The 27,511-nt window shown below is 40.4% G+C and overlaps 1 protein-coding gene across 2 annotated transcripts in view; it reads left to right on the forward strand.

Moving 5' to 3' along the window:
* The window catches only part of LOC121192797 (contactin-associated protein-like 4), a 79,885-nt gene that overhangs the window by 18,701 nt on the left and 33,673 nt on the right, over positions 1-27,511 (forward strand). Inside the window, exons 2-9 of one of the 2 annotated variants that reach the window (XM_041054682.1) lie at positions 699-809; positions 7,980-8,173; positions 11,383-11,530; positions 14,909-15,121; positions 21,647-21,822; positions 21,948-22,094; positions 25,409-25,676; positions 26,167-26,316. In XM_041054682.1, coding sequence (XP_040910616.1) covers positions 699-809; positions 7,980-8,173; positions 11,383-11,530; positions 14,909-15,121; positions 21,647-21,822; positions 21,948-22,094; positions 25,409-25,676; positions 26,167-26,316 — 1,407 coding nt within the window. The remainder of the gene's footprint in view (positions 1-698; positions 810-7,979; positions 8,174-11,382; positions 11,531-14,908; positions 15,122-21,646; positions 21,823-21,947; positions 22,095-25,408; positions 25,677-26,166; positions 26,317-27,511) is intronic. The other variant, XM_041054683.1, reaches the window with a different exon arrangement.

The raw sequence follows: 27,511 nt of genomic DNA on the forward strand, positions 1-27,511 counted from the left end.
ATAAAAATGAAAAATGTTTCTCTACTACAGCTGTGTACTGGCGAACAGTGTGAGGGCACACAGTATAATGTGGTTTATTTGGCACTGTGAGTTTCTGATCGATTAAAGCTGCCAAGGTTAGACCACTGGATGCCACATCTATCTGAGATTGTAATATTTTTCAGGAGCTGGTGAACGTTTCTAAATCGCATTGTTTCTGTGACTGTTGGTCTGAGAACTTAATATCTTCACACATTCACAGAAACTTTTCAAGAGTGAGGAAAAACACTGGTTTTTGTTTGTTTATCCTGCTGTAACCAGCATATATTTCCAGCAAGAGTCACACAAGCATCAAACCTCCATCATGAACGTACCAGGAGGAGGAAATATGTTTAAAGAGCAGTTCCATTGCGTTTGCATAAAGTTGCATAAAGTTGGGGGACAGATTTAAAAAAGAATGGTCAACACTGTTGGGTCTGAGATATCCTGGCTTTTTGTCCCTGGTACAGTTCAAGCTCAAGAAAGGCTGGTCCAACATAAAGCAACTCCAAATCTTCTATCATTCGACCCTCTCTGCCCCTAAACTTCCACTTCTTTAAAAACAACCACACCTGTAGTTTGTATTCAGACGACTGTTTGAGATAAAGTACATACAGTTATTTTAAAGACATACAATAACTGTGTTTTTTTTTTCTTTCTGCTTTGTCATTGGTTGACAGAGGTGTGTGACAGCGCACTGGTGTCCAATCTGCCGCCTTCGTCCTTCAGGAGTTCCTCCCAGCTGTCCAGCAGCCACGCGCCAGGCTTCGCCAAACTCAACAGGAGAGAAGGTGAGGGAGAATCTCCATTTCTGAATTTAACTCTTTAAGACTGGATAATGTTGCTTTTGATCAGGGTAATGGGCAGACGCCACACTACTATTGTTAATGTTGTCAGTGTATCAGGGCCTGGAATAATGTTTGTACCGCTTATGTTGTTTTTCTAAGATGAGATGTGAGCTGTTCCTTTAGTCCAGTGAAATGTAAGGTTTGTCTGTCTAATAGAGACAGTACTGAGGAAGCAGAGCCAAATCTCTCCTCTGTTACTGAGAGGATCTGATGGGAGAAGCAACTTTGTTTAAGCTCAGAACACAAAACATAACAAATAGAAAAGTTTGTACCGGATTCACAAAGACTCATAGGTGACAAGTTTAGAGGAAGACAGAGGATTAGAATGATTTCTGAGAGGCAAGACAATCTAAAAGAGAGAACGAGCCATAGTTGCTTGGTCCCGTTTTTATTTTCTATAGCTGCCGTTTGTGATGAGGGATTATGCCAGGAGGATAAATGCGAATGGTGTAAATGGTAGTGTGAATGAAAACCCAGCAGGGAGTCCTGTGCTGTATCCTGATGTGAGGCTTTGACAAAGTGAAGATCATGGTTTGTTGTGGAGCCTTTTGCACGGAGCAGGCTTCGCTGCATTATCCCAACATCAAAGCCCAGAATCATCCTGGAGGGTGAGACGGGTGTAATCTGGATTTGAATGATTTCACCACCCGGGAATTGAAAGGAAGCCGAGTCTGCAGAACACTGCAGTCCTCAGTTTTATGGTTGAGACTTTAAGAGCAGTCTTTAGGTGCTAAATGCTGCCAGTCTTCTCTCTTTGTTTGCTGATCTGACTTGTTGGTAACAGAAGACTGACGAGACTCTTTACTGTGGCAACACGTCGGGTATCAACTGTAACAGTATTTAATATACTTTTTCAGCACATTACATACATCAAATGAGGATGCATGGTTACCATAGCGACCATAGTTTTTTTTGTTCTTTGTCTCAATGGCTCATTTACAATAGCTTGAAAGAAATTGGGCCTGTTAAACAAAATAAAAACCAACAACCAAGATTAGATTTTGCTAATTGCTAGATTGTGATAGGTCAAGTTTCATGTGACATGTAGTAGATTTACATATTGAACTTCATTTTCTTGATAACAGGTAGATTTTATTTTACTTTGGTCTAAACCCATACCATGAATGATCACCTAGTCATTCAGTGCAAAACACTGATGATTATATTACATTAGAATGTGGTTTTCAGTCCCTTAAAATAAAAGAGCAAAGTCTTCTATACTCAGCCAACAATTTGCACTGATGTTTTACAACAATAGACAAAGACACATATCATAAAAGGGGCAGAACACAAATGTGTTCATCATTAGTCACCTCAATAGACCAGTAATGTGTGGCATTTTCAGTAACTGGGAAACTCACTATCTTTCTGCTGCTAAGAAAATACTAAATATGGAACTGTAGAAGGAGACAAGGGGTTTTTTTTTAACCACTTTTATGTCCAGAGGGGTTGATATTAAAGGGTTAATAGTGGATAAAAAAAAAACCTGTGCAGTAGATTACTTTATCACAAAATAACTGGAATTTAAGAGACAACAGATTGTGAATATACAATATAACTACATGACATTGGATTTTTGCTTCATCAGCACATAAAAGTGGCTTAAAAGTCACTGCACAACTGCTGCAATATTCATATATTCTCCTAATCTAGCTCTGGTATGTAGTCTGTAGATTATGGAAAGCTTTGTGTGTCACATCTCCTCCTCAGCAGCATTCACGGTGCAGGATCCCAGGGAGAGATCCAAGCTGCTTGCTGAGGAAATCGATGAATAAATGAACGTCTCCATCTCATTTCCATCTTCTGCTGCTGCTGACACTCTGCCTCCTCCAGTTGTTCTCTGAGGAGCAGCTTCGCTCTCAATTCATTTACCCACTAAGTGAACAGAGATTACCAGAGTCTGGGAATACGACCAACTCAGCACCTTTGCAAGGGGTTTAATCAAACCGTCTTCCAGCTGGAATCTATAACTTAACACATGTTCAGACCTTGTTGTTATTGATATCTAGTGAGAATCATCCAGTTACACTATTCGCTTTATATGGGTATCCCAATATATCATAGTACCATTATTCATGATATAAAACATACTGATATTAATCTGTAGCTAGAAGGCAAGAGAAGTCAGGGGGTCATTAAAGTCATTAGCCTTTATCCTCTGGAAACCACGCACGTCTGTGCAAAATTAGTGTGCCAATTCAGCTGTTAAATATTTGAGATATTTCACTGGATAAGCAAAAACTTTGACCTGCTGTTCGCATGAGAGGACAAGTCAGAGGATCACTCAAGTCACTTGGATTCATCCTCTGGTGGACCATAAATTTCTGTTCAAAGTTTCATAGAAAACCATTAAATGTAATTAAATAATTAAAAAGAAAGAAATTTCAGTCTGGACCAAAGTGGTGGACAGACATACTGACACTGTCATCCATAAAGCCAGTGTGGTTTCACATGTTGACTAAAGAAAAGCTGTAAAAAAAAAAAAAAAAAAAATCTGAAGCCCTGCTCAAGTGAAACAACAACCTCTTTAACCTATTTTCTCTATAGACAGTAGACACTTCATAAAACCCAGCAGTTGTCCAGCTTCTGTCTGCAGTGAGACCAGGGGAGGTGACACTGTAGTTCAGACTTTAATCTTACGAAGCTGATCGTAGTGGAGGTCTGATGGCTCTGAGTCTGACAGCAGAAGTGGACAAAAAAGCTGTGATAATCTCCTGATTGGAGATGAATGGCCTTTTACCATGAACCTGGAGGATGAATGACTCAACTGTTTCAGTCTCCCTGATGGTCGCTCTTATTCTTCATTTTGATTTCCCCCTCTGACTTTTTATCTCTCATTTCTCTATTGAATACCATCTTGCTTTCCCTCAGCTTCCTTGCTCTTCGTCCTCTCTTCCTTTATCTGAATTGTCCCTGTCTATCTTCCTGCCCCCCCCGTACAGTCTGTCGTCTGTTATAATTATTAGTTTCACTCCATCTGTGGTCCCTTTTTCATTTCCATTGGTAAGAACTAATTTAGTGAGCTCTGTCTTCTTGCCAAGTGTTAATAGCAGACTCCATGTTTAAACATTTTCTTTCGTCGGAAGGCGACGCTGACAGTTATCAGTGACTCTGCTGCAATTATGCTGGAATGGGCTTAAAAAGAATTATTGTGCCACAGTAATCATTTTCCCAAAGAGTGAGATTTGATTAATTTGAACCTGTATGTTGGGGCAGAGTGTGAAAGGACGTCTAGCTAATCAGGATTCGATCTTCATATTCAGTTTTTCTCTGCGGCTTCCAAAAAGTTCTGCTGTGATTACAACAACAGTTCAGCTTCAGATAGCATCAACTTCACTTGTGATAACAACACTCGAATCTCTGTGAACAATCTTTCTGCATGAAATGTGGTTCTATCGTCCCGGTCACATGATTCCAATCAAATCAATTGCAATAAATTACCAAAATTTACACTTTTGAACTCTAATCTCTTGATATTAAAACAGCCTTGGTTCCCATAGATTGTTAAAAAGTACTTTTCAAAACAATGTCAGTGCCAAAAAACATTTAAAATGTATATGTTCAGAATATTAGTGTGACAACCATGCAATTCATTTTTCAGACTGTTTTTTTTTCTAGCTGAAAAATAGATCAAATATCCTATTAAGGCACATCAAAACAGCTAAATGGAAAAAAAAGTTTTATAATGAAAATTGTTCTTGACAAGATGATTTGTCTTGGATAAAAATATTTCATCATGCTAAAATAAGATAAGTTTAGACTTTTCTCAAAGTGGATTTAGACAGTGTGACATTTAGGAAAATGGAAATCTTTGCTGCTTCATCTGCAGAGAACCTGCGGTGTTCTCCGGCCTGCTGCCGCTGTCAGAGCTGCACTGAGCCTTTTAGCTTCCTGTTGGATTCTCTGTCCGACTGACGTGTTATCAGGCTGCTGAAATTACCCTCCAGACTTTGTATTCTCATGCAAATGACCAGCGCTCAGCCTGCACCCACCACTTATAACAGCCTGTCCGTCACATGTCTTTCCAGCTGCTTTTCGATCCCTTTAAGCTGCCTGTCTCTCTGTCCTGCTTCCTGTCTGCCTCTCGGTGTCTTTTCTGTCTCCTTGGTAATTTCTTCTCTGCCTGTCTGTCCCTCACCCTGATTGTCCTGATTGTTACTCTTTCTACCTGTCTGATGGAGTATCAGTGCGTTGCTGTCCATTCATAAACTACTATAAGTTTTGTTTTTGACAGTTTAAATCATAAAGACTGACTGCAGCAAACTGGTGGGTTCACGTTTAGAGAAGTAGACTCGAGGCCCAAAGGTTGTTGGTTCATTCCCATTGCCACCACTGATGTGCCCTTGAGCACAGTGTGGTAAATGTCCTAACAAACGAAACAAACACTGTGTGTAAGTCTGGCCTGAGTCCCTCTTTATTTGGTTTTACATTCCCACATTTCCATTGGGACTGTCTCTCCGTTCCCGATTCGTTAGGTTACAATGACAATTTCATCCTCCGCTCGGCGCTCAAAGCAGTGATGGCACACTCTTGACCTCCATTAACCTGTACTTTTCTCAGTTGGTGGTTTGATGTGCTACAGACCCTGAGGCGTAAAACGGGGAGATCTCTTTGATTTAAAGTGACAGCCGTGACGAAAAGCATTGAGACCGTCAGCCGTCGGTTCACCTCCATTGTATTAGTTTCAGTTATACTGACAGCGTGGACACAGTAAATCTCTGTAATGCCTCTCAGCCTGTGAGTCGTTTCCCCCTGATCTCTTTCTCTTTTCCTCTGCTGTCTAATCTTCATGAGTAAAGGTCAGAGTGCCTGCTCTTTTCTGTTCTGCTGTCACTGGACACGTCTGTTAGTCAAGTGCTTATTAGCTTTGGCCTTTAGCTCTTTAAAGATCAGGCTCCGCCAGCCGCCAGACTGACACCCGTTCATTGTCGCTGCTGAGCTTTTCTCCTTGGCCTGCCACTGAACAATGTTCAGAGATATTTCTGAGAAGTAACAATGGCTACTGAAGTTCCAAGCGTTGCCCTTTTGATCTTACATGACATTCAGGATGGTGATACAGCAATCAGCCACAACATTTAAACCCACTACCTCTTTTAATGTGTTGTGGCTGAATGGTATACACACACACACACACAGACACACACACACACACAGACACACACATATAGACAGACAGACTCGTCACCAAGTGGCAAATTCAAGAAAAAAACATGAGGAAACAAAGAAATTATGTTGTTTGACTCATTTTTATTCTGTATTTTCATTTTCAAGTCAAATGGCATTTAAGCTTCTCTCAGTGTGTCTCTGACGCGCTCTCTGTTTGTGTGTTTGTTGTGTGCGCGCTCAGTGAGACACTGGCCAGCAGCCTCCTCCCTCATGATCTGTCCATCTGGTGTTTGAGCACTATGTCGTCGTTTTGGCCTGACAAAGCATTTTCCTACACACACACACACACGCTGCCTGCTTTTGTGTCTGTATTGCCATCCAATATTGCAGCCCATTCAGTGAACCCCAGTTTATCAGTCCAGACAGACTTCTCTTAACACCCCTCTGCATTTACACATGCGATGTGGACAGTGTGTGCGTGGTCACAGACACACTTTCTCTGTCTGGAACTGCAATAAAAATTGACACAACAGCTTTTTGAAGATTGGAGCATTTTAAAAACAAGACATGGCCCTAACATCATTCAATACTGGTTAATGTACGACATAATACTGCATGTATCAATCAGTGACCTCAATGCAGTGTTACATATATGGCATCAAAGCCCCTTGTTGATGTGATTTTGCATCAGAAAGCTTTCGACTGAAACCTTTCTTTAATGATTCAGTTCGCTCTTAATCAATCGCCTCTTTTATTTGCCCCCAGGAAAAGGTTTCAGCCAATCAATAGATTATAACACAGCCCTTTGTTTATGATATTTAATACGGATATGGGAAGAATACATATGTGAGGGGGTAGTGCTAAATGATGATATTTTGCGTTGCCAATCAATTCTAGAATGTTGGTGGAAGTTTCTACTGTGCTTCTAATTCTATTCGCTGTTATTGGTCGTAAGTTGATGCCACTTTCAGAGTGACCTGCGATGAACCTGTGTTAGCCACCGCCCAGAATAATAGCTGCAAGATAAAGCTGAGTAGCAAATTTAAAGAAAAACCAAGGCGACAGTTCACACAGCGAGCGTTTTAGATGCTGTTTCAACATGAGCCTCCAGGGCAGCTGCAGTGCTCCGTGTTATAGATTCTTCAAGTCTCTGAACTCTACTGGAAACTGTCAAATTCAGCAACTCCATGTCTTTGGTTTGGAAGCATCTGCATTTGTTTGGTTTCTCTTTTCATTGAGTTATTCAGGTTTGTCTCTTGAATGTATATTTATGTGTTATTTTCAAGTTGATATGCTCATGATATTTTGAAAAAGTTGAAGGATTTACACATTCTTATATCAGTAAACTTTGTCCTCAATCCTGTTTTCTTGTCTATGACAATATTGGTAAACACTGTTTCAATTGAATCTGTTGGAAAGTTCAGCAATGGGCTAAGGCACAAGTGATTTGCTTTCTGTGTGGATCTGGCTTTTGGTACACATCTAGGATTTTATTTTTAAGCAGATTTCCCAACATTTAATGAAAAATTTGACTGTATTGTCTCGGTTTAAAAACCATTTTTACAGATTTTTGAACACGGATGGTTTTTGGAGCTCTTTTAGTTATTTGGCTTTGAAAAGTGGAATATCAAATATTGATTGTGTTGCATATTTTCATTTCACAAATACAATGACGAAACGTGTGTTTCTCAGTTGGATGTGAAAAGAACTTTGTGATGTCACTGTGGGTCGCAGCACAAATGTGAATGATTTAAATTCCCCCGGAAAGTTCCTAAAGTATGATTTATAGCCCATTATAGCTTCAAAGTGGATTTAAAGATGTTTCCCTCATTCAATCGATTTTCTTCATTCCAGTTTCATAACAGAACAGGTTTAGTTCAGAGTGGAAGGTCAAGCAATACGATTCATTTTTCAGCATCTACCAAAGCTTATTTCATTTCATCCCAAATAGATGAAAATCTAAGTCACTTATTGTAGGCTGCTTTTTTTCTTCCTCCCTCTCTGCAGGAGCCGGAGGTTGGTCCCCTCTCACATCAGACGGGTATCAGTGGTTGGAGGTCGACCTTGGTGAGCGGACCAAGATCACTGCTGTTGCTACTCAGGGCCGCTATGGCAGCTCTGATTGGCTGACGTCGTACCTGTTGATGTTCAGTGACACGGGACACAACTGGAAACAGTACAGACAGGAGGACAGTATAGGGGTGAGTCCAAAAATGGTCCCATCAAAACACTGCACATAAAAGTCCTATGTCACTAATTATCTCAGTAACTCAAGCTGCATTTTTATTCATTGCTCTTGTATTGACTTTCTTCCGCCTTCAGGGATAAGTAAACATCATCACATCTTGTTTTGTGCAACTCATATGACGTGATGTAGTGTCGAGCGGTGTATGTGGCTGTGTGTGCACAGATGTTGTAATGACGGAGGCAGGGAAAATTTAGCTTTATGTTTTTCTTCTGTAACTCAATCATGTTGTGCTTTTTGATTGTTTTTTCTTCTTTTTGAAATTTAAAAGAGGGTAAACACTGCTTTTATTGTTTTTAATATAGTCAAATAATTTAAAGGGTATGAACGTATTGGCTGGAGAGATTGGCAAACATGCCAGATCCCTTGCTGCCATTTTCCCAATAAAAACAAATTTATGTCAACTCTGTCCTCTTAAAGGATCAATTTATCATCTGAATCTCAAACTGAATCCCGATCTATATTCAATGCTTGAGGTAGAGTAAGTTACTGAGTGAATGAGTGATGAGTCTGATTTCTGACGCAGCTTTGGGTGACCTCGATCACATCAGTTAGGCAATAGTGACTCTGTTTTATTGGGTATTTAAGCACAATTTCCAACACGGATCATGAGTAAAAGCATGGCAGAAACATGGCACACCAGAGCCCGAATGTGAAAAAGCTCAGCTGGCTCCTGTAGAACTGAATAATGAAGAAATCAGTCAGATGGACAGCAGAGGCAGTGAGGCATCACCTCCCACCTCCTGGTAGACACAGCACTTCCCTTCAGCGTTTTTCCATTTCACAAGTGTTGCCTTGGACAGTTGTTTGGGCCGCTGTGGTGGTGTTACAGCAAGTACACAGACACTGGAATACTAAGCAGTTTTTATCTTGAAAGCAAACACAGTGATGAACCCTGTCAGCGCAGTGAACCACTTCAAAGTGTGTTTGAGTTTCTTACCTGCACGCTCCTACCGAGTCTAAAACCAAATCAAATAGTGCAAGAAACACGGAAAAGGTGCTGCATTTACCTTCTATTCGTGTGGACATTTATTCATGTTGAAGCCTAATTTGCTACAGTGCTGCAGAGAGGATCTTTTGATTAGGAGCAGAGCTGAGGCAATTTCCTCATATGGAGAGAATCCGGCTAATCTCAGCACTCAGGATCTTGAGGAGCAAGCAGAGAACGGCTTCTCACAGCTTAAAAACATGTTGATCTGACACTACATAAACTGTGCACAGTTCCAGTCACATTTCAAAGTGTTTCTGGACTTCCATGTATTAGTCAGCCCGTCTTAGAGAAGCTGTCAGAGGAGAAAGTTGATGGCAGAGCTGGTGGATCAACCACAACATGTTTCCTATTAGGCTTCTGCTTTTAGCGCTGAAGACCAGGGATGTTGTCTTCCATTTTCTTCACTCTCTCTCTCTCTCACTCCATCCTCTTTTTCTTTTCTTTTCTTCAAAGCCTGTGGGTTCTTGGAAATATATCTCTATCTCTCCCTTTATTTTATTTTCTTTTCTTCTTTTCTGGCCATGCTGCTCATCTGTTTTCTTATCACTATGTGGTTTTCTTTCTCCTCCATTTTGTTCCTCTGTAGTTCCCCTTTGATATTCTTTACTGTATCTCCTCCCTTTTCTACTTCCTATTGTCTTCGTTCATCTCTGCTTTTCTTTATTTCCCTTTCACAGTCAATCTCTCTCTCTCTCTCTCCGTGTCTCTTTCACTCTCCCTCTCTGTGACTGTCAAATGCTGCTCCTGGAGAATTCACATAATCTCTCTAAAAGTAATGAGATTCTGTCCCCTCTTCATTGGCATTTGTTGAGTTCAAGGCATTTCTGTTTGGCTCAGAGCTTTGAGGAGACGATTCACTTAACCTCTTTCTTTCTTGTTTCGTCTTTTGCAGTAGCTGTCACACAACAGCACATACACAGAAACACTTCTCTTTTACACCACCGTGTAGGACTGTCTCCAGCAGAAAAACAGCAGCACTGGTCCTCAACTCGGGCACTTAAAATGACCTATGTTTACACCTTCTAGACAAGGACATTTTGTGGCCATGTGAATTACGACTGTTGTCCCTGAGGATAAAAGGTGGAAGTAGTGCGACATTGTTATAATCTCAGAGAGGAGGTCGGGTTTGCTGGTTAGGCACATAAAGTGTGTAAATAAAAAAAAAAGGTAGCTTGCAGAAGAAGTTAGCATGCTAACCAACTATCACCAGCCTGACCTGTAACACTACTTTGCGACAGTGAGTCGCTGTTGTATCCTGTCTGCCCTCAGTTGAGCGAGAGAGGATGAAGAGGTAGCGCTGCCCACAGGGCGTATCCTAACCTTCCTGTCTTGTAAATTCAGCGATGGCTGATGATTGAGTAAAGCACAGTGCACGGGACAAGAGTTGAGCTCTCTGTCTTTATATATTTAACTTCCAGTGAGATTTTTAAAACATTTCTTAAGTTCTCAGCCAACAGACAACAATGTAAACCTTCTCCTCAATTTAAGCAGAAAAAAGTAACTCACCCAAAGAGAGATTGCAAAGTTGTCCGTTGAAATTTCCCTATATTACAATCAAACCCAAGGTCTCTTTTCATCATATGAGCAGATCCAACTGCACGATTACGGAGGAATTAATAAGTTAATTATGTGTCTAAGCTTTTATTCAGCAGTGGGAGAACCAGTTAACAAGCATGTCAACTTCAAGGGAGGGATGTAATTAGGATAGATAGCCAGATGGAAAGAGATGGAAAGAGATGAAGAGAACGATCCATCAGGCATTCAAGCCAGAGTCAAAAAGAGGTGGATGATCAATTCGCTGCTCATGCTCTTCATACTTTCTACAGAAGGATTTTATTATGAAGCAGGTTAAATGAACACAGTCTCCACAACGGAAAGGTTTCCAAAGCAGAAAAGGTGTTAAACTGCTGTAAGAGTTCCATCTCTTTCATTCTCCATTTGTTCATTTTTATACCCAGGGTGTTCAGCCTCCACTAACTGTTTCTGCTTCTGGGAATGTGGTGTTTTTTCAACATAACCATCAAACAAATCAAGAATACACACTGTTAGTCCTGTTATTTTAAAAGCAGCTCTGTTTAATTTTATCTTTACATGTTTGTGTCTCTGAGATTTTCAGAGTAACATTAATGGAAATATGCAGCTGAAATGTTTCCATTATGTTTGTGTGTTTTCAGTCTTTTCCAGGTAACAGTAATGCAGACAGCGTGGTTCAGTACAAACTGCAGCAGCCGGCCATCGCTCGCTTCCTCCGCCTCATTCCACTGGACTGGAACCCCAGCGGGCGGATCGGACTCCGGCTGGAGACTTACGGATGTCCTTATAGTGAGTCTTATCTCCCTTACCAGGTTGAATGCTGTCCATGGTTTTTGTCCAGCTGGAAAAATCTCTGGGCACAGGTGTCACTGGTTTCATCCAAACAGCCTGCTGGACTTGTTCACTGGTCTGCAGGGAAATTTATTTTGCATTAAGGATTTACAGGAAAATGAAAAATCCCTGCAACTGAACATTATAGAAGGAGTCAGCATTCAGCATATAAGAGATTTAATTTGGGTTAAATGAAAGTGAAAGACTATTTTTACCACATACATTTTTTTGCTATTTCCCAGTGATATAAAAACCCCAGAGGATTCCTGCCAGCCTTTTCGTAGACATACTTGAATGTTTCACAATTAGTTTATACAATCACTTCTGTTATTACCAAACAGTATATTGCAGTATTTATCTTTTACACAAAGCATATGGTGTGGTTTCCTTTTGTTCATTTTTAATTTCTTAGATTACACAAGCAGTGTTGTACTTACTTTTTCCCTTTATTTGAGGGGTTTGAGAAGGTTTTCAAAATAGTTTGATTAAAAAAAAGAAGTACACTGGTTTTGAACAGCTGGTATAGTGGAAAAATATCTTGACATGTCACTTGCCTGCTGCTGAAACCTGAAACGAGAAATATTCCAAAGGGCTGTGATACAATAATTCAGTTGGTTGCTGATGCTAATAAACTAGTTTAAAAACAAAGAGTGTGTTCTGTCAGGTATTGGATCTTTTTCAGTCTTTCTATAGTACAAATTCAACTGTATTGGAAACACGAGAAAACATTGCACAATAGACTTTTTTTTTTAATAATAAAAACAGATTCAAAGGTTGAACGTAAAATTTAAAGGTACCCTGTGGAGTTTTCTTTAAACAAAACAAAGTTATGTTTACTTTTAGTGTATCTCATCAAAGTGCAAGGTCTTTCCTTAGGGCCTAACAAACCTGCTGAACACCTTTTCTTTTTCATAAAACCTTTACAGAGCTGATTTTGGTAACAACATATTTCATGAGTCCTGTTTTTTCAAGCTAATTTCCTGGAAACCTTCCTTATAATTACCTAAAAATACTACAAAACCCATGCAGGTTGGTGCTACTAATTTGTTAATTTGGTTTTAGGAAATTCTGAAGAAATTTTGCAGGAAATTAGCTGATACAAACAATTAGTTTATATCAAATTAGTTGATACAAACAAAACAGACAACATTGCTCCATAGCCCCACTTGTCATCAAAAATTCTTTACTTTTAATTATTTAACTAGAAATTTCTAACTAAACACACACTTCTGATTGTAGTTTGCTGGAGACCAGAGGGTAGAAACTTTCTCTTTTATGATTATACTATGTTCTGCTTAGAACAGTGATATTTCCCTTTTAAAATTGTCCCAAAGTTTGTTAAAGGCTTGTTGCAGTGATCGTCAGAGTCTCTTATAAGTTATTCATCATATTAGTTCACCAAGTGGAAAGATGATTTATGATAAAAACCATTTTATATCCCTTAAAACTGCTGTCCCCCTCTGGAAGAAGACACATTTAAATGATGGATTTTGATGAATAACCTGTAGTGATTTAATAATATTCTCAACTTATAATAATATGCTTACTATCCATTGTGACGGCTGGGAGAGAAAACTCGTGCTAAACTAATGTAGCATGCACAACAGAATCCTCCTTAGACAAATAAACGTAATATACTGAAGGGAGCTGAAATAGAGCTGCTAGTAGCAAACAGTTTACCGCAGTGTGGAAAAAATGCAGCCAGTCTAACTGAAGCGTTGACATTAGTCCCAACACAACAGAGAAATATTATAATGTGTCTTGGCAGTTATCATTAAAATGAGGTCTCAGACAAAGAAAAACAGAAGGACAACATCAGGGTTTCTCTCTAACAGTCAGAGGTGTATACACCAGTGCGTACACACGTGTTATAAAGGCAGAACATCTGTGATGCAAACTGAACAAACAAAACAGACATCACACCACTGCTGTCTGTCTCTCAGGAGAAACGCACAACGGAAAGTGTCATGAGAAAAATCAAGGAGTGCTAAAAGAAACCTGGAGGAAAATACTGGGGCAAGATAAAGTTTTCCAACGTTTTGTTTGTACAAATTGTACCCTGGATATGTTAGTTAGTATAAGTGATTCTGACTGCCTGTATTAGCCGTAGTGGTACCTTTTGTGTGAGGACCAGCCATAACCACTCTTTTGAACCAATTCCGTGTCAACAGCTGTTGCAGTGATGTGATCCTAAAATGCTTTGCACAGATAGAATCAGGAGACTTTGAGCTTTTAAACCATGTTTTAATTTGTCAAGGTTGTGTGAAGCCTGGGTCTGGTACAGACCAAAACACACCCAAAGTAACACCACACCACCAAGGCCAAAGCCAGAGGGATGGTGTACTTTGAAAGGTTCAGAACAGTGAGAGGTTAATGACTTGTGAGTTGCTTGACCGAACACAAATGTGATAGACAGTATGGAGTGTTTTATTGCACTTTCTGTAAACAGAACAGTTATTGCAGTTATGAGCCATAAACAAGCACCAGCCAGTTCTTGGTATACTTTCGGGATAATTATAATCACATAAAACATAAAATTCTAGGATGACATGTAATCTAGGACTTAAGCAGAATGGAGTGAAAGTATGTAGATGAGTAGAGAAGTCTTGAAGTAATGATCTCAGCTTTGCACACAGTGGATGACTCAGCACTCTGGAGCTTCAGCCTGCTGCTCTGTAATCAGCAGGAAATACACTATACAATGCAATAAGAGCATTAGTGCAAGTGAAGTGGTTGTGTGCGAGTGTTGACGTGAGGGAGTCAAAGTCCTGCCAAGTTCATTAAAAAACATTCAGTCAGAAATGAGTCGTACGGCTGAACTCAGCTGCATCTCTTTATAAACAATTCAGTGTTTGCAGTCCTTTCTTTACAACTGACACACCGCACACTCTGCACACACACACACACACACACACACACACACACACACACACACACACACACACGTTTGCCTTATCTCACCTTGGCCCTATCCTCAGAAAGCTGCAGGCACTAAAGGTGAAATTTATTGATGAAAAACAACACAGATTCAATCTTCACTTTCTGTCTGAACGTTTAAAGCCCAGTTACATTTAAGAAACACAATCTCACAGTGTTACATGAAATTAACAGCAACTCTGACACGTGATTATCTGCTGTGAACCTGGACAAAGGTTCTCCAGTATGTTGCTTTACACTGAAAGATTAAATTAAACCACACAGACTTTTACCTGGACAAGGAGAATATCATCATTGTTCAGCCACTGATCTTTGTTAGAGGTTCTAGTTTGTGTGTTTCACTCTTATTTGACTGTGAAGTCCTGACTCCTCTGTCTCTGATTTGCTTCCTTTTTTCAGCCTCTGATGTAGTGAGTTTCGACGGCAGCAGCAACAGTGGCCTGGTGTACAGTTTGAGTCCCAGGCCGAGACGGACATCCAGAGAGGTCGTCTCCTTGAAGTTTAAAACCCTGAGGAATTCTGGGACATTGCTGCACGCAGAGGGAGAGGGAGGGCTCAGCCTCAGTCTGGAACTAGAGAGAGGAAAGCTACGGCTGCTGTCTAGACAAGGTAGTACTCACCAGATACATACTCATGTCCACCTACAAAACCTGACACTGTGGGTGCTGACATTTTCTCATATGTAGCGAGTACAGTGGTGAATTCAGAGGAAAAGGTTGAATAAGGAGACACAGGAACAGGCTGCCCAAATATACTGTACCAAAACCATACGCAAACTAATGAGAAGAGGAAAAACAGTTGTAAGACATGAAATCATAAAATTTAACAGCATGTACATAGGCTAGGTTTTTTTTCATCCTGAAAGTCATATGGAAATAGCCAGAATGTCCAGATATGTTCATCTGATAATGTTAAGGAAAAGACCAGAAACCATAAGAATCTTAATCTGGTGGACTCACTTGTTGGATTAGTCTTAAGTACACAGTACCCAGCAGTGTTAGCAAAAAAAAAAATGCCTGCTGAAACAGCTTGATCACCAAAGAGACAGGTTGGTTCTACTCTGCTAAATTTTCTCTACTAGATTTCTACTAAATTCATATCACTTTAGGATCATACTGGCAAAGAGGATCTGTATCGGATCGAGGACAATATAAACCCTCTGAAATAACTTTAGATTGGTTTTGGTTGGGTGAGATGGACGACACACACGCTGCCAGGTGATTGGTTTAAATCTTGGCTCACACTTTGCTGCTGCAACTCTGTCCAGTTAGAGCTGTGATGGATGGTTCCCGTTTACTGTAGCATGTGTTAGGACCGGACTCTGCAAGACTAGATGCATGACTTACAGTCTGCACAGAGCGGTGGGTGTGTGCACCTGTACTTGTAGATCTATCTGTGTCAGGACCAGTTAAAGTTTTGGAGTGGGGACATTTTGGTAAAGTGAGGACATTTTAACTGGTCCTCATGCACCTGCAAAGGGCTGCTTGAGGGTTAAGACTTGGTTTTAGGGTTCAGGTTAGGGTTCAGGTTTAGGTCTGGGTAACGGTTGGGTTGGGCATTTAGTTGTGATGGTGTAAGTGAAGGTAAGGGGCTAGGGAATGCAATATGTCCACAAGTGTCCTCACAAAGACAGAGGTACAACTTTGTGTCTGGGTGTGTGTGTGTGTAAACGGGGTTAAACCAGAGGTTGTCAGGCTGCCATGCTGAATCATCACCATATGGCTCACCTCTCATCAGGAGTCCCATCTGGCTGCTGAAATACTCTCTCCATCCGTCCATCCAGCCTCTTTCTATCTTTGCCCCCCTTTCCATTTCACATCTCCCAAAAATTTCCCTCCTCCTACCTTCTTTCTGTCCACTTCTCCGCCATCTGTTTCTCACAAATACTCTCCATCTCAGCATCCTTAATCTTCCATCATCCGTTCGTCTTTCACACGTCTTTTCTACCTTTAATCCATCTGCCACCCACTTCCCTCTGTCCCTTCTCATTCTCCTCCATCTCCTCTCACAGGAGGTAAATTTGTGAAATTTCTTCACCTCACAAATAGATGTTAGCACATCCTTAAAGAAATTAACATTTCAAAGAAAAGTTATGACTTTCTAAAACAACTATATTCCCTTGACCACTGAGTGCATGTAAATCAAAAATGTGTATCACCTTTAAAAAGGACCCAGATATCTTAGGAATGTCTGTATCATTGTAAAAAGTGGATCACCTTGAAAAACTGTCCACTTAGGAAGACAGACTGTGTCACCTTCAAGACAAACTGTTTCACTAAAACACATTTACCACCTGTGCTTCAAATGAAGACTATTCCTCCTTCAACAGTCTGTGCCATCTTAGAGACCTTAAGACATGTCCACCTTAAAGTCTGTATCACCTTAAGAAAAACTCTCTCTCTACCTTTCTTTGTTTCCTCGCATGAGTCTTTGCTCTTCTGTTGTTCACCCTTTCTGTGCTAATTACTGTTGTTTATCTTGGTTTGTCTCCACAGATCTTCCATCCTTTTATTTTTTCATATCAGAAGAGACCATTTGCCTTTTTTCTTTTAATCTGTTCTCTCTTAATTTTTCTCTTTCTTCTCTTTACTGTCTGTCTGTCCCTGACACACACACACACACACACACACACACACACACACACACACACAGGCCCATTTGATATTCCCCCCCAACCATCTTTTCTGTTTTCCTCTTCCCTCATTGTTATGTATCTCTGTCTTTTGGATATTCCAATGCAATTCTTTGCCTCTTATGTTTTTTTAATGGCGGCCATAAGCCTTTTTTCAGCTCAGTGTCCTTCAGCTTTCTGTCTCACATTTTTTACTATATTTCCTCTTTCTCTTTTTGCCTGGGATTTTTTAATTTACATATAGTGTCATTTAGGTCGTGTGCTGTGCGCATTGACCCTGAGCTCCAGCCTGGTCCACCGTCCTGCTGACCTTAACATGTGCAGGTCTGACCTGGCTCTGAGAAACTAAAAACACTAGTTAGAAATTTGATAGTAGATTGACTAGCTTTTAGTAGATGCTAAACTCTTGTGCAGTTCATTTTTGTCTTATAATGTAAAGTTGGATTTGGTCAGATTTCTCACATTTTCTCCACCATGGTCACTTTCATTGTGAAAACATTTTTCTGCACTCGGACGTCTTTTTCATTAGCTCATCTCAGCCTTTTGATAGAGAACTAACAGAAAACATCCTATTAGTGCTGTTGATACTGGAGCTTTGAGGCGTATGTGACGAACAGCTTTTCACAGAAGCTTTGCATCTGTATCACATCCTCAGTGACGTTCGAAGACTTGTTTTGATCCATATGATCCGTACGGGAAAAGCAGTGACTCTGACAGTTAGATCTGATGAATATGTTAATAAGCAACTTCATTATTGAACATCACATCTTAACCCACATGAAAAAAAACCAGTGGTTAGCTCACAGCCTTAATGTAGTACACAAAATTTAATATCAAGTCAGGAAAACCATAGAAACCAGACTCTTGGCAGCTGTTACCAGTGGTTGGTGTAGGTCACAAGTTACCATGGCCTTCTTGGCTTTATATTAATAAGCAGGTAAGTACAGTAGAATTAACTCTTGTTTGCATTAACCTGCACTTAATATTAGTTTACATAATCCACATCAGTGTCTCCCTATGCTCCCCATACTTTCAGTGACTCTTATGAGTTATGTTATGATTCTTCATGTCTTTGTTTTGGTTTGATCATTTCTAGAATGTTTGACACAGAAGAAGATACTGAAACTGCTGTGATAAAATAAATAAAAGTCTTTCATCGTTATTCCCTCTTGTTTAGCTCATGATGCAGAATTGACTCTGTCTCTATTCAATCAGTAGGAAAGAGAATTATGTCGAAAACACACCAAAGGAAACTTGTGAGGCAGCAGAACTTCAAACAGACCTCTCACTCTGTGACCCAGGTTGTGAATCATATCAGAGCTTCGGCTTCGTGCTGATTATGTGACAGACCCGGTGCTTTATGAGAGCGAGTTGCTGAAATAATTATACCAGCCTGTTTTTCCGATAAGAGCTGTCAGTGTCTTTCTTCTTAATCTGATTTTGCGCAGCCAATAATAGCATTGCAGACAAGATACAATGAGGTGATACCGTCTTCAGGACTTGAGTAGAATGACAAAGTAACAGACGGTAGAGTTCAGCACCGAGTGCGGTACGGCACATCCATCCTGAGCCCCCTCCACGTGAGGAATAATGCTGCAGTTTAAGCTAGTTCCTTCACTTTCTTTCCAAAACTTTTTCAGAACCTGTTTATTTGTATTGCACCCGCACGCCTGTACGGCCAAACCAGTACAAGCATAGTCTCCTTCTGTTTACCTCTATGCAGCTCTACCAAGAGTTTAATGTCTTCCTCACTGGTGCATAAGATAGAGATCAAATTAAATTTAATTTCATCCATAACTCCAGGTTCCAGTCTCAATAAAGAAAGCTGATCTCAGAAACAGGGTGAAAACATACAGGGACACTTCTTCTTTCTCTTCTCTGTTTTTTCTAACAAGGCTTTGGATGAATATGCTTGAGATGAATGTCTTTTTAGAGTTGGCCACATGCACAGACTCTGCCCTTCTGTCTTTGGTCCTGAAATTTGGGGGGGAAAAATGCCACCATTCATTAAATGTCAATTTTTTAAAACTATCAATATCACTTTCTCAAATGTGCTGTATTTGAGCTGAATTTGCAGCTGAAGGATCATGTTTCATTTTATATAACTCCTAGTTGAATTAGTTGTTCAGAGGTCCAGTGTTTTGAGAGGCAGCAAGTCATTTCATTGTCACAGTACTTTCCCTTTGATTAGTCCAGTACGTAGGAAATAAGATCTTATAAGATATAGTCTGGTTTTGTAAGGCTAGAGTTCAGTAATCTTTTAATTTAATTGACCCATTTTGTCTCAAAGGAATTATTAAATGTGGGGTGCCTCTGTGACCTGTGACACAAGTACCAAAAATAATAAAGTCACATTTTAATGATAGAGGCAACAATGACCGCTTAGCTAAATTTTACAATTTAAAATGATAATAATGACAGTGCTGCCGTTTAAGGGTTTGTCACAATAATGATATATTGAACTATGCCAGCGGTTCTCTTACACCACTAAGTCTGAGCTGTTGAACAAGCAAATTAACCAAAACTGATCTGCAGAGTACAGCAGCAATGTGAAATTATGAAGGTAAGTAGACAAACAAGTTTTGAAAGTCAGAAATGTCAGCACGTAGCCAAGTTATTGTTGTTTTGTGCTCTGGATCAGAAAAAGTACAAGGTAAATAGACCTTTTACCAATAGATATTATATGGATCAAAGTCAGTGATGAAAGAAGTGAAGAAAGAAAAAGCTCCTGATTTTTCTGAAATGGTCTGATGATTTCAAAGCCTTTCCAAGGAAACAACAGAGGAAATAGGGAGCGAAAGGCTCAGAGAAAGATGGTGATGGTTCTATGTATTAATATCAGTAAAGTGATTTTCTATTTGTTTGCCCTCGGACCTCTCATATTGATTCCTTCTTTCTCTTTCCAGTGAAGCGGTAATGAAATCATCCATCCAATGACACGCTCAATCATAAAATCCTCTCCCTCTCTTCTCCACCTCCAACAACATATTAATTATTGCATTAATCAATGCCAATACACTGATATTATGTGTTTTTAAGTCTTTCCATCCTTCCTGTCATATTGATTGCACTGCCTCTTTCCATTCATCCAGATTATAATCAAATAACTCATCACAATGACAGGCTAGACTTTGTCTGTATCATGACATCCTAACTCCCTCTGTCGCTCTCTGGATGAAGTTGTTTTTTCATCAAATAATCGTCTCACAAAACGAGCTGAAATATCAAAGATATATTTGTCCATCATCTTTCAAACTGTCTCTGTTTGTCTTTTTGAAGTTGGAATTGTTTCTCCCTAAAGAGCATCTAATAAATTTTTAATGGCTGACTGTATTCAGCTCTTTCTACAGTTCCGACTCTCAGCAGAAACACAAAGTTTCTCTTCCTAGTACTGTGGGGGGATTGATCCACTTATTTGGACCTGCTGGTGCTCATCTATCATTAATGACTTCTCGCTCTGTTCCTCCTGCAGTTTCTCAGATTGGGCTTCATCACATATTTGGCTTCAGTCCTCAGTGGAAGTATGCAGATATCCAGTAGTCCCTAATGAGATGAGAGAGGGTGACCTGGCTGTGCTCCTCTCAGTGCGATACTGACAAAAAGTGAAATATTTAGACACACTATGGAGGCTGGCGTGTTGTTGCTGTCATTGTGCTGTCGTTCCCCTGACCCCAGGTCAGATTGTGAGGAAGAAGCAGAGTAGTGGGTCAGATAATGAGGAGACAACAAACAACAGACTATCAAGCCAGATAACCAAAGATAGAAAAGGGGAAAACAGCCAAATAAATTACATAACTCAAAAGAAAATAGGTTACCGGTTGTTATATCTATTAGAGGCAAACCTGCATTTCCAATAAACAGACAACAAAATACTGAAAAAGACACACTCACAAGTCAAATAACTAAGAAAACTTTGGTCTATCCAGTTTACCAAAGAAGTTTTGTCTTATTTTATGCATGAGGTTTCTTTTTTCTTATTCTTTGTGTCAAGCTTAGACTTTGCAAATTGAACAGCGGTGATGTGTTGATTAAAAGACTGAGTCTGGCTCTGTAATTTCCATTTCTCACTATGTCATTAGTTTTCAATAACGGTCTATTTGTCTGTCATCTTTATCCTCTCCCGCCTCCCATTCTCCTTCTTCTTCCACTGACATCTCCACCCTCTCTTCCCACCTCTCTTCTTCCTCTTCACATTCCGCCTTCTTCCTCCTCGCTGTGCCTGCACCACCCTTGTGTTCCTCTCCTTCATTTTACTCCTTATCACCTGATCTTCCGCCTCCTCTTCATTCTTTTTCTGATCCTCCTATATGCCCTCTTCTCCATTACTTTCCCTCCCCTTTCTTTCCTGCGACTCACCACGTCAACGCCTTCATGTCCTCCTGTCCAATCTTCATCTTCCCTCTCTTCCTTCATGTTCCTGTCTTTGTCACCTCCTGCCACCTCCCCTCCTCTTTACTCCTCCTCTTTTCTGCCGATCTGCTCCTCCTCCTTCTTCTCTCTTCCAGGTTGGACTTCATCTTCTGAGCCCCGACGTCTCGCTTCCCTTGGCAGCCTGTTAGATGATAAGCATTGGCATCATGTCGCCCTGGAGCGACAAGGTATTCACCTCAACCTCACTGTGGACAAACACACTGAGAAGGTTCAGATCCCTGCAGAGTTCAGCCACTGGGACATCAACCAGGTGTGATGAAACATGGTGCCCTCCCACAGACATACTGTAAATACAAACACACATTCATACACATTTACACTGCAAATGTATTTTATTTTTTTGCCCTTTTGTTTATCTTTTCATCCCTATATTAGCTGAGTTTAGGGGCAGTGCAGAGCCTCGACTCTCAGAAACCAGTCGTCTCAAAGAGGAACTTCCATGGCTGCCTGGAAAACCTGCTCTACAATGGCCTCAACTTGATAGAACGAGCTAAACACAACGACCAGAAAGTTACTACAATGGCAAGTACATTCGCAAACCGTGAACACCCTGTTACTGTGATGGTTAGCTAGATGGAACAACAACAGAGTTAATGTGAGTAGGCTAAGAAAAACAACCAGTACCGCTGTTGCAGTTGTCAGGTTGTTGCAGTACATACACTTTGATATATCAAATGCATCCAGAGTTGTACAAGTTGATCAAGATATTTCTGCAGAGTTTTTAACTTCCTCTTAGCATAGAGTTTTAGTTTTCCAGAGTGTTTACTGTTTTTGTTCAGTCTCCGCAGCAGCAGGAGGCAGCTGTTCTCAGCAAAAAAAAAAAAAACACTCATTTGTGTGATGCCACCTGCCCAGCACCAAACCGCACACAGACATCATGAGACGAGTGGAACATCAGGCAGCTACAGAGGCAGATATTTGTCTCAGGAGTTGGTGGAGACCACACCAGAGTTAAAATGAGAGTGAATATTGGACTTAAGATATTCAGGTTGCCAGTACACGATTCATAATGAATGCTGATGTTGCTGGTTTGTGGTAGTTGTTGCAGGTAGTTGTTTGCTAACGCAGTAGTCCTGACAATTTAATAGCAGCATATTATGTCAGGGCTGTGTGGCTGTTCATTTGTCTGAGGGTTATTCTGCGCTGTAGTGGCCAAAAATCAATAAATGCAGCCTTCTGTGTTCATGTATTGCTCTTTACCTTACATTTTAGGCATTTTGTGTATCCAGAAAAAAATTATAAGCCTGGATATAGTACCTAAAGCAAGCAACAATAACTAAGCGTGTGAGTCAGTCACGTGACACATTATTCCCATTACCTTAAGTTCAATACATCCAATTCACTGCTTGTTCTCATGCTTCACCTTTTTTCTTTCTCTCTTCTCACTTATCAAGCACCTCTGCTACCCATACTGCTGCTCAATACTCAGTATTATAGTAATTCATATTATTCTTTTATAGATAATATTGCTCTTACTTTAATGTTTTTGAGGTCAAAGCTTCCTATCGTCACTTGCTCTTGTTTCCCTTCATTTCCACTTTGCTTACATGTCTGTTAGGAGTGAAGAGGTCAGTCAAAAATCAACTCTGTAAATACTCATTATTTTCAGATACTTAACAGTATTAAAAGATAAGCAGTTAACTCGAAACAGCTGATATAAAGAGAAATGCTCGCCTGCATTACTTTCGTGATAGAGTTGTTTTTAACTTCTCCAGTGTGATGATGAGCTTTGATGTTCGGCTCCTCAGACTTTCTGGACTCTGGGCTTTTGTATCTGAGAGAGAATACAGCATCAATAGCCTGAGCTGTGCCACCTAAAATAAAAACTGCAGGATAGATTTGGCCCTCTACAAAATTCTTTTTGGCCTGCCACAAGCTCATCAAACATTCTGCTTGTTGTTTTTTCTCTGTTTTTTGTGATTTTCTTATCACAAGACACCATGACACTTAGCAGACGCTATGACACACATTCACTGGAGCTTCTGGAGCATGTGAAGGCTCTAACCAAGCCTTCACATGCATAAGTAATTGCAGATCACCGTGTAGAATATATGAGGTTGTATATGTTTACATGCATGTTGACATCCTCAGACCACCGCTGGGAAATCATCTGGATGTTGTTGCTGCTGCTAACAAGCTACTAGCTGGTTAATGACTCTAATGAGAGCTTAATGAGGACACTGAGTGATGACAGGACAGACGAAGGTAGACGACGGTTAGACTCTCAGCAACGCTTCCTTGTCTTTCTCATTAGGAGCTTTAGATGTTTCTATAAGAACAATAAGTGGAGCAAGCTCAGTGGAGAGCAGCTGTGAACCATTTCTAATAAATGATCTCTCATTACACTAAAAGACCAAAGAGCAAAGAAGCAAGAACTCCAGGTAAAAATAGTTCAGAGATTCATATGCAAGACTGAAGGCCTAATAGAGCATGTTTTACAGGAGTGCTGCAGCTCTTAAAGCAACATTATGCAAATATTTTACCTAAAAATAACAGCTTCAAAATTATTTTGATAGTACGCTGACTAATAATATGGAGAATGGTGCTTGAATGAATGGATGAATGCGTCTTCAGCAAGCTATTAGCAGAAGCTTGCTCGGTGTTCTCAGTATGGACATCAATAGCCGAGGCAAAGAGACTAGCTCAGTGGTGGACTGGTCATCTGGCTTTCCAGGACAAGTCCTGGTGGGCCGCCACATCGTGGGCTGGCGAAACTCTCAGGGTGCACATGAGAGCTTGCCGCTGCGTGCGTTCCAGGATTGGACTCACTGGCCATGTCATACATGTATGCCGTGCATATGTAATCAACCCACACTGACCCGACCCGAGCATGTCCCCTGCCCCCGGGGACCGTCCCACCAGATCAGTCCAGATTAGCTCCTATCATTTATCTTTTAGCACACAGCTGCTGTGGGTTCAGATGTTTTCAGTCAGATTAGCCAAACTCTGAGTTGACATGAGCAGACGGTGTAATTGCTGTTGCATACTGAGACGATTATTTCATGTTTGTTGCCTGAGGAACTGATAGGCTTTGTTTTCTGCACACGAGCCATTAGCTACTCGTGGTACACTGCTTCCAGTACACTGAACCCCTTTGGTTCTGAGCCCAGCAGAATTTAATACACCAGCATCTTGTAAATTAGGCTGCTGATGCAGCTCCTCGGCAAAAGTTACACAGTGTTGCTTTAAGGTAGTAAAGTATTAAAACAACATAGCAATTTTTAATAGAGAGACCACTTTTGACCACTCTTAAAAGAATGATAACAAAAAGAAGCAGAGCGTTCAGTGATGGATTGCGTGTGAAGGTGGTTTTGGGTGTGCAGGTTTGTGTTAGTAAATGGTTTTTGGGTGGATTTTATAGCTTGCTTTTTACTTTATATTTTGCAATAGTGCTGCATCCTCCACTATGTACTTTCATATATCACTTTAACAGCTCTACAAAGGGCTTTTAGATGTCATCTGTGTTTCCGGAGCATTATAAAGATAGCAGGCTGATATTCCCAGCTGAGACCTGGGACTGTAATATATTTCTGCTGCAGCTTTAGCAATGGACCTGGCGTCATTACCACCACTCAGAACAATAGACTGCAACAGTATTGTCTATATAATACTGTTTGCATACATATCCACGCTTCTGCACCTCTGAGCTGGGTGACATTGTTCTTTTGAGTTTGCATTCATGGCTTTTATTCTCAAGGAGACGAGCTGATGAGATCACTGCGACATGTCACATCGACACACCCTCTGCAGCTGATTAATATTCATGTTTTGTGTTGCTTTATCTCTGTAGTAATCACTTTTCCTGTCGCACCTCCTCCTCACTCTCTCTATCTCAGGGCAATGTGACCTTTTCTTGTGCTGAGCCAGTTTCTGTCGCCGTGACGTTTCCTGGCCCTCAGAGCTTCCTCCAGTTGCCGGTGGCGACAGCATCAGCTTCAGGGGGCGTGTCCTTGGGGTTTCAGTTCAGGACGTGGAACAAGGCGGGGCTTCTGCTCACCTTTGACCTCCCTCACAAAGGGGGTGTAGTCTGGCTGTACCTGAGTGAGGCCAGACTCCGGCTACAGATCGATAAGGATGGCAAGGCACTGCTGGAGCTCAGCGCAGGTCAGTCAACAACCTTTAAAACTGATTCTTAACCTCTCCTCTCTGGCCCCAGAGTCTAAAAGGTAAATACTCACCTTACCTGTTAGCCTTTACTCCATATCATTTGGGTTTATATAATTTGATTAATCTCAAATTTGTTAGAAAGTTGCACCATTAAAGCAGAATATCAGCCAGTCCTCCGTTCTCCATCTTGTGGACCTGATGTTGTAGCAGGACTCAAAATCTAGTTGAAAGACCTTAATTGTTTTAGTTTATGTTTAGTTTTAAGCTCTGGTGTTGTGTTACAACACAAAAACCTGGGGCAAGGTAGTCTTTATGTAGTATTCTGCACCCAACTTTTTTTTTTCATTTTCAGTGTCTGACAGTTATTTTCTTTAATTATCGATTGATTGATTAAAAAATACTTTAGCTATTAATTACTTATCAGATTTGCTGCCACTTACTTTTCTTTCAGTCAGCTGATCAGTTTTTGTCACTGAATGATCTTCAGGTTCGGCTCTTAATGACGGTCAGTGGCATTCAGTGGATTTAACCTCTGGACGAGGACGTCTGACCATCGCTGTAGATAAAGAAGAAGGAGGTGTCGCTCACGCCAGCCCCTCATTTCCTGTCACCGTAGGACGTCAGCTCTTCTTTGGTGGTAAGAGTGGAAAATGTATAATCAACATCAGTTTATATACTATAGAAGGTGCTGATCACTCAACCATTACGGTACACTGAGCTTAATCTTCAACACTGTGTACTCAACATGCCCTGATAATAGTTTTAATTAATTTTTAATTTAATGAATTTTCACTGAAATGTCAACAGGAGAGAAACAGCATAAATTTCCATTAATAGCATAAATTCGTTCGGAGAACTAGCATTACCACAACTAATTAAGGTTCTAGCTCATTTTGCAGTCGTTGACCGATAGTTAAGCTACGTTACAATTTTGAATTTCTTTACTCTCATTTTGGGAATATTTAACTAAAGGATTAATTTAATGCTCCTCATTTATAAATTAAACAGTTTATTCCTGCCTTTCATGTCTGGGTTTAACTTCATTTCACTCTCACTCCCCTTTTCTTTTGATCCCCGTGTCTCACTAAGTTCAACTGCTGCCTCATTTTTTTTATTTATTTTTTTATTTTTTTATTTGAGTTATGGAGAATAATAGTGTCGTGGTAGAGTTGCAGTAGAATACACCAGTCATCCAAACTAACTCCAGAATGTATTTATTTCTGTTTCAGTGTGGTTTTTGTCGTATTTGTCCTAAAAGATATGTATTAACATTTGAATGTTGTTGGCATTTTATATAGTGCTCGGTACAGTTGGTGTCATCAATACTCACCTTTACAGCTGTGTGTGCACTGAGCCAAATGTAGCCTGTGGCTGTTTTATAATGAAAGTTGTAAGTCTGCTTTATCTGTCTCCTCTCCTCCTTTTATTCTTTCTCTCCGTACTCTGTTGCTCTCATGCTGTTCCCCTCTTTCTCTTCCAAATTCTCTCCTCTTTCTCTTCCTACACTCATTCCTCTCACTCCTCTCGGCTTTTTCTCCCTTTTCTCTCAGTTTCATTCTCTTCTGGCTTCCTCACCGCCCTTTTTTTTTTTTTTTTCCTAAAATCTCATCTCTTTTGTCCTGTCTCTGCTCAGAAATATTGCAGTCCAGGCATGTTCTTTAAATGCCCGAGGCTTTTTGGTGCACATACACACTCACACATTACATAAATGCACACTCACTATCTCCTCTTTCACATTAAATGGACTACAAGGGAATTTAATCAAGGCTTGACCTATATTTGCATTAGTCCACACACTTGAAAATACAAAATCCACCACAAATCACAGCTCA

This window comes from Toxotes jaculatrix, chromosome 14, assembly GCF_017976425.1.
Source record: "Toxotes jaculatrix isolate fToxJac2 chromosome 14, fToxJac2.pri, whole genome shotgun sequence".
Taxonomy (NCBI): Eukaryota; Metazoa; Chordata; class Actinopteri; family Toxotidae; genus Toxotes; species Toxotes jaculatrix.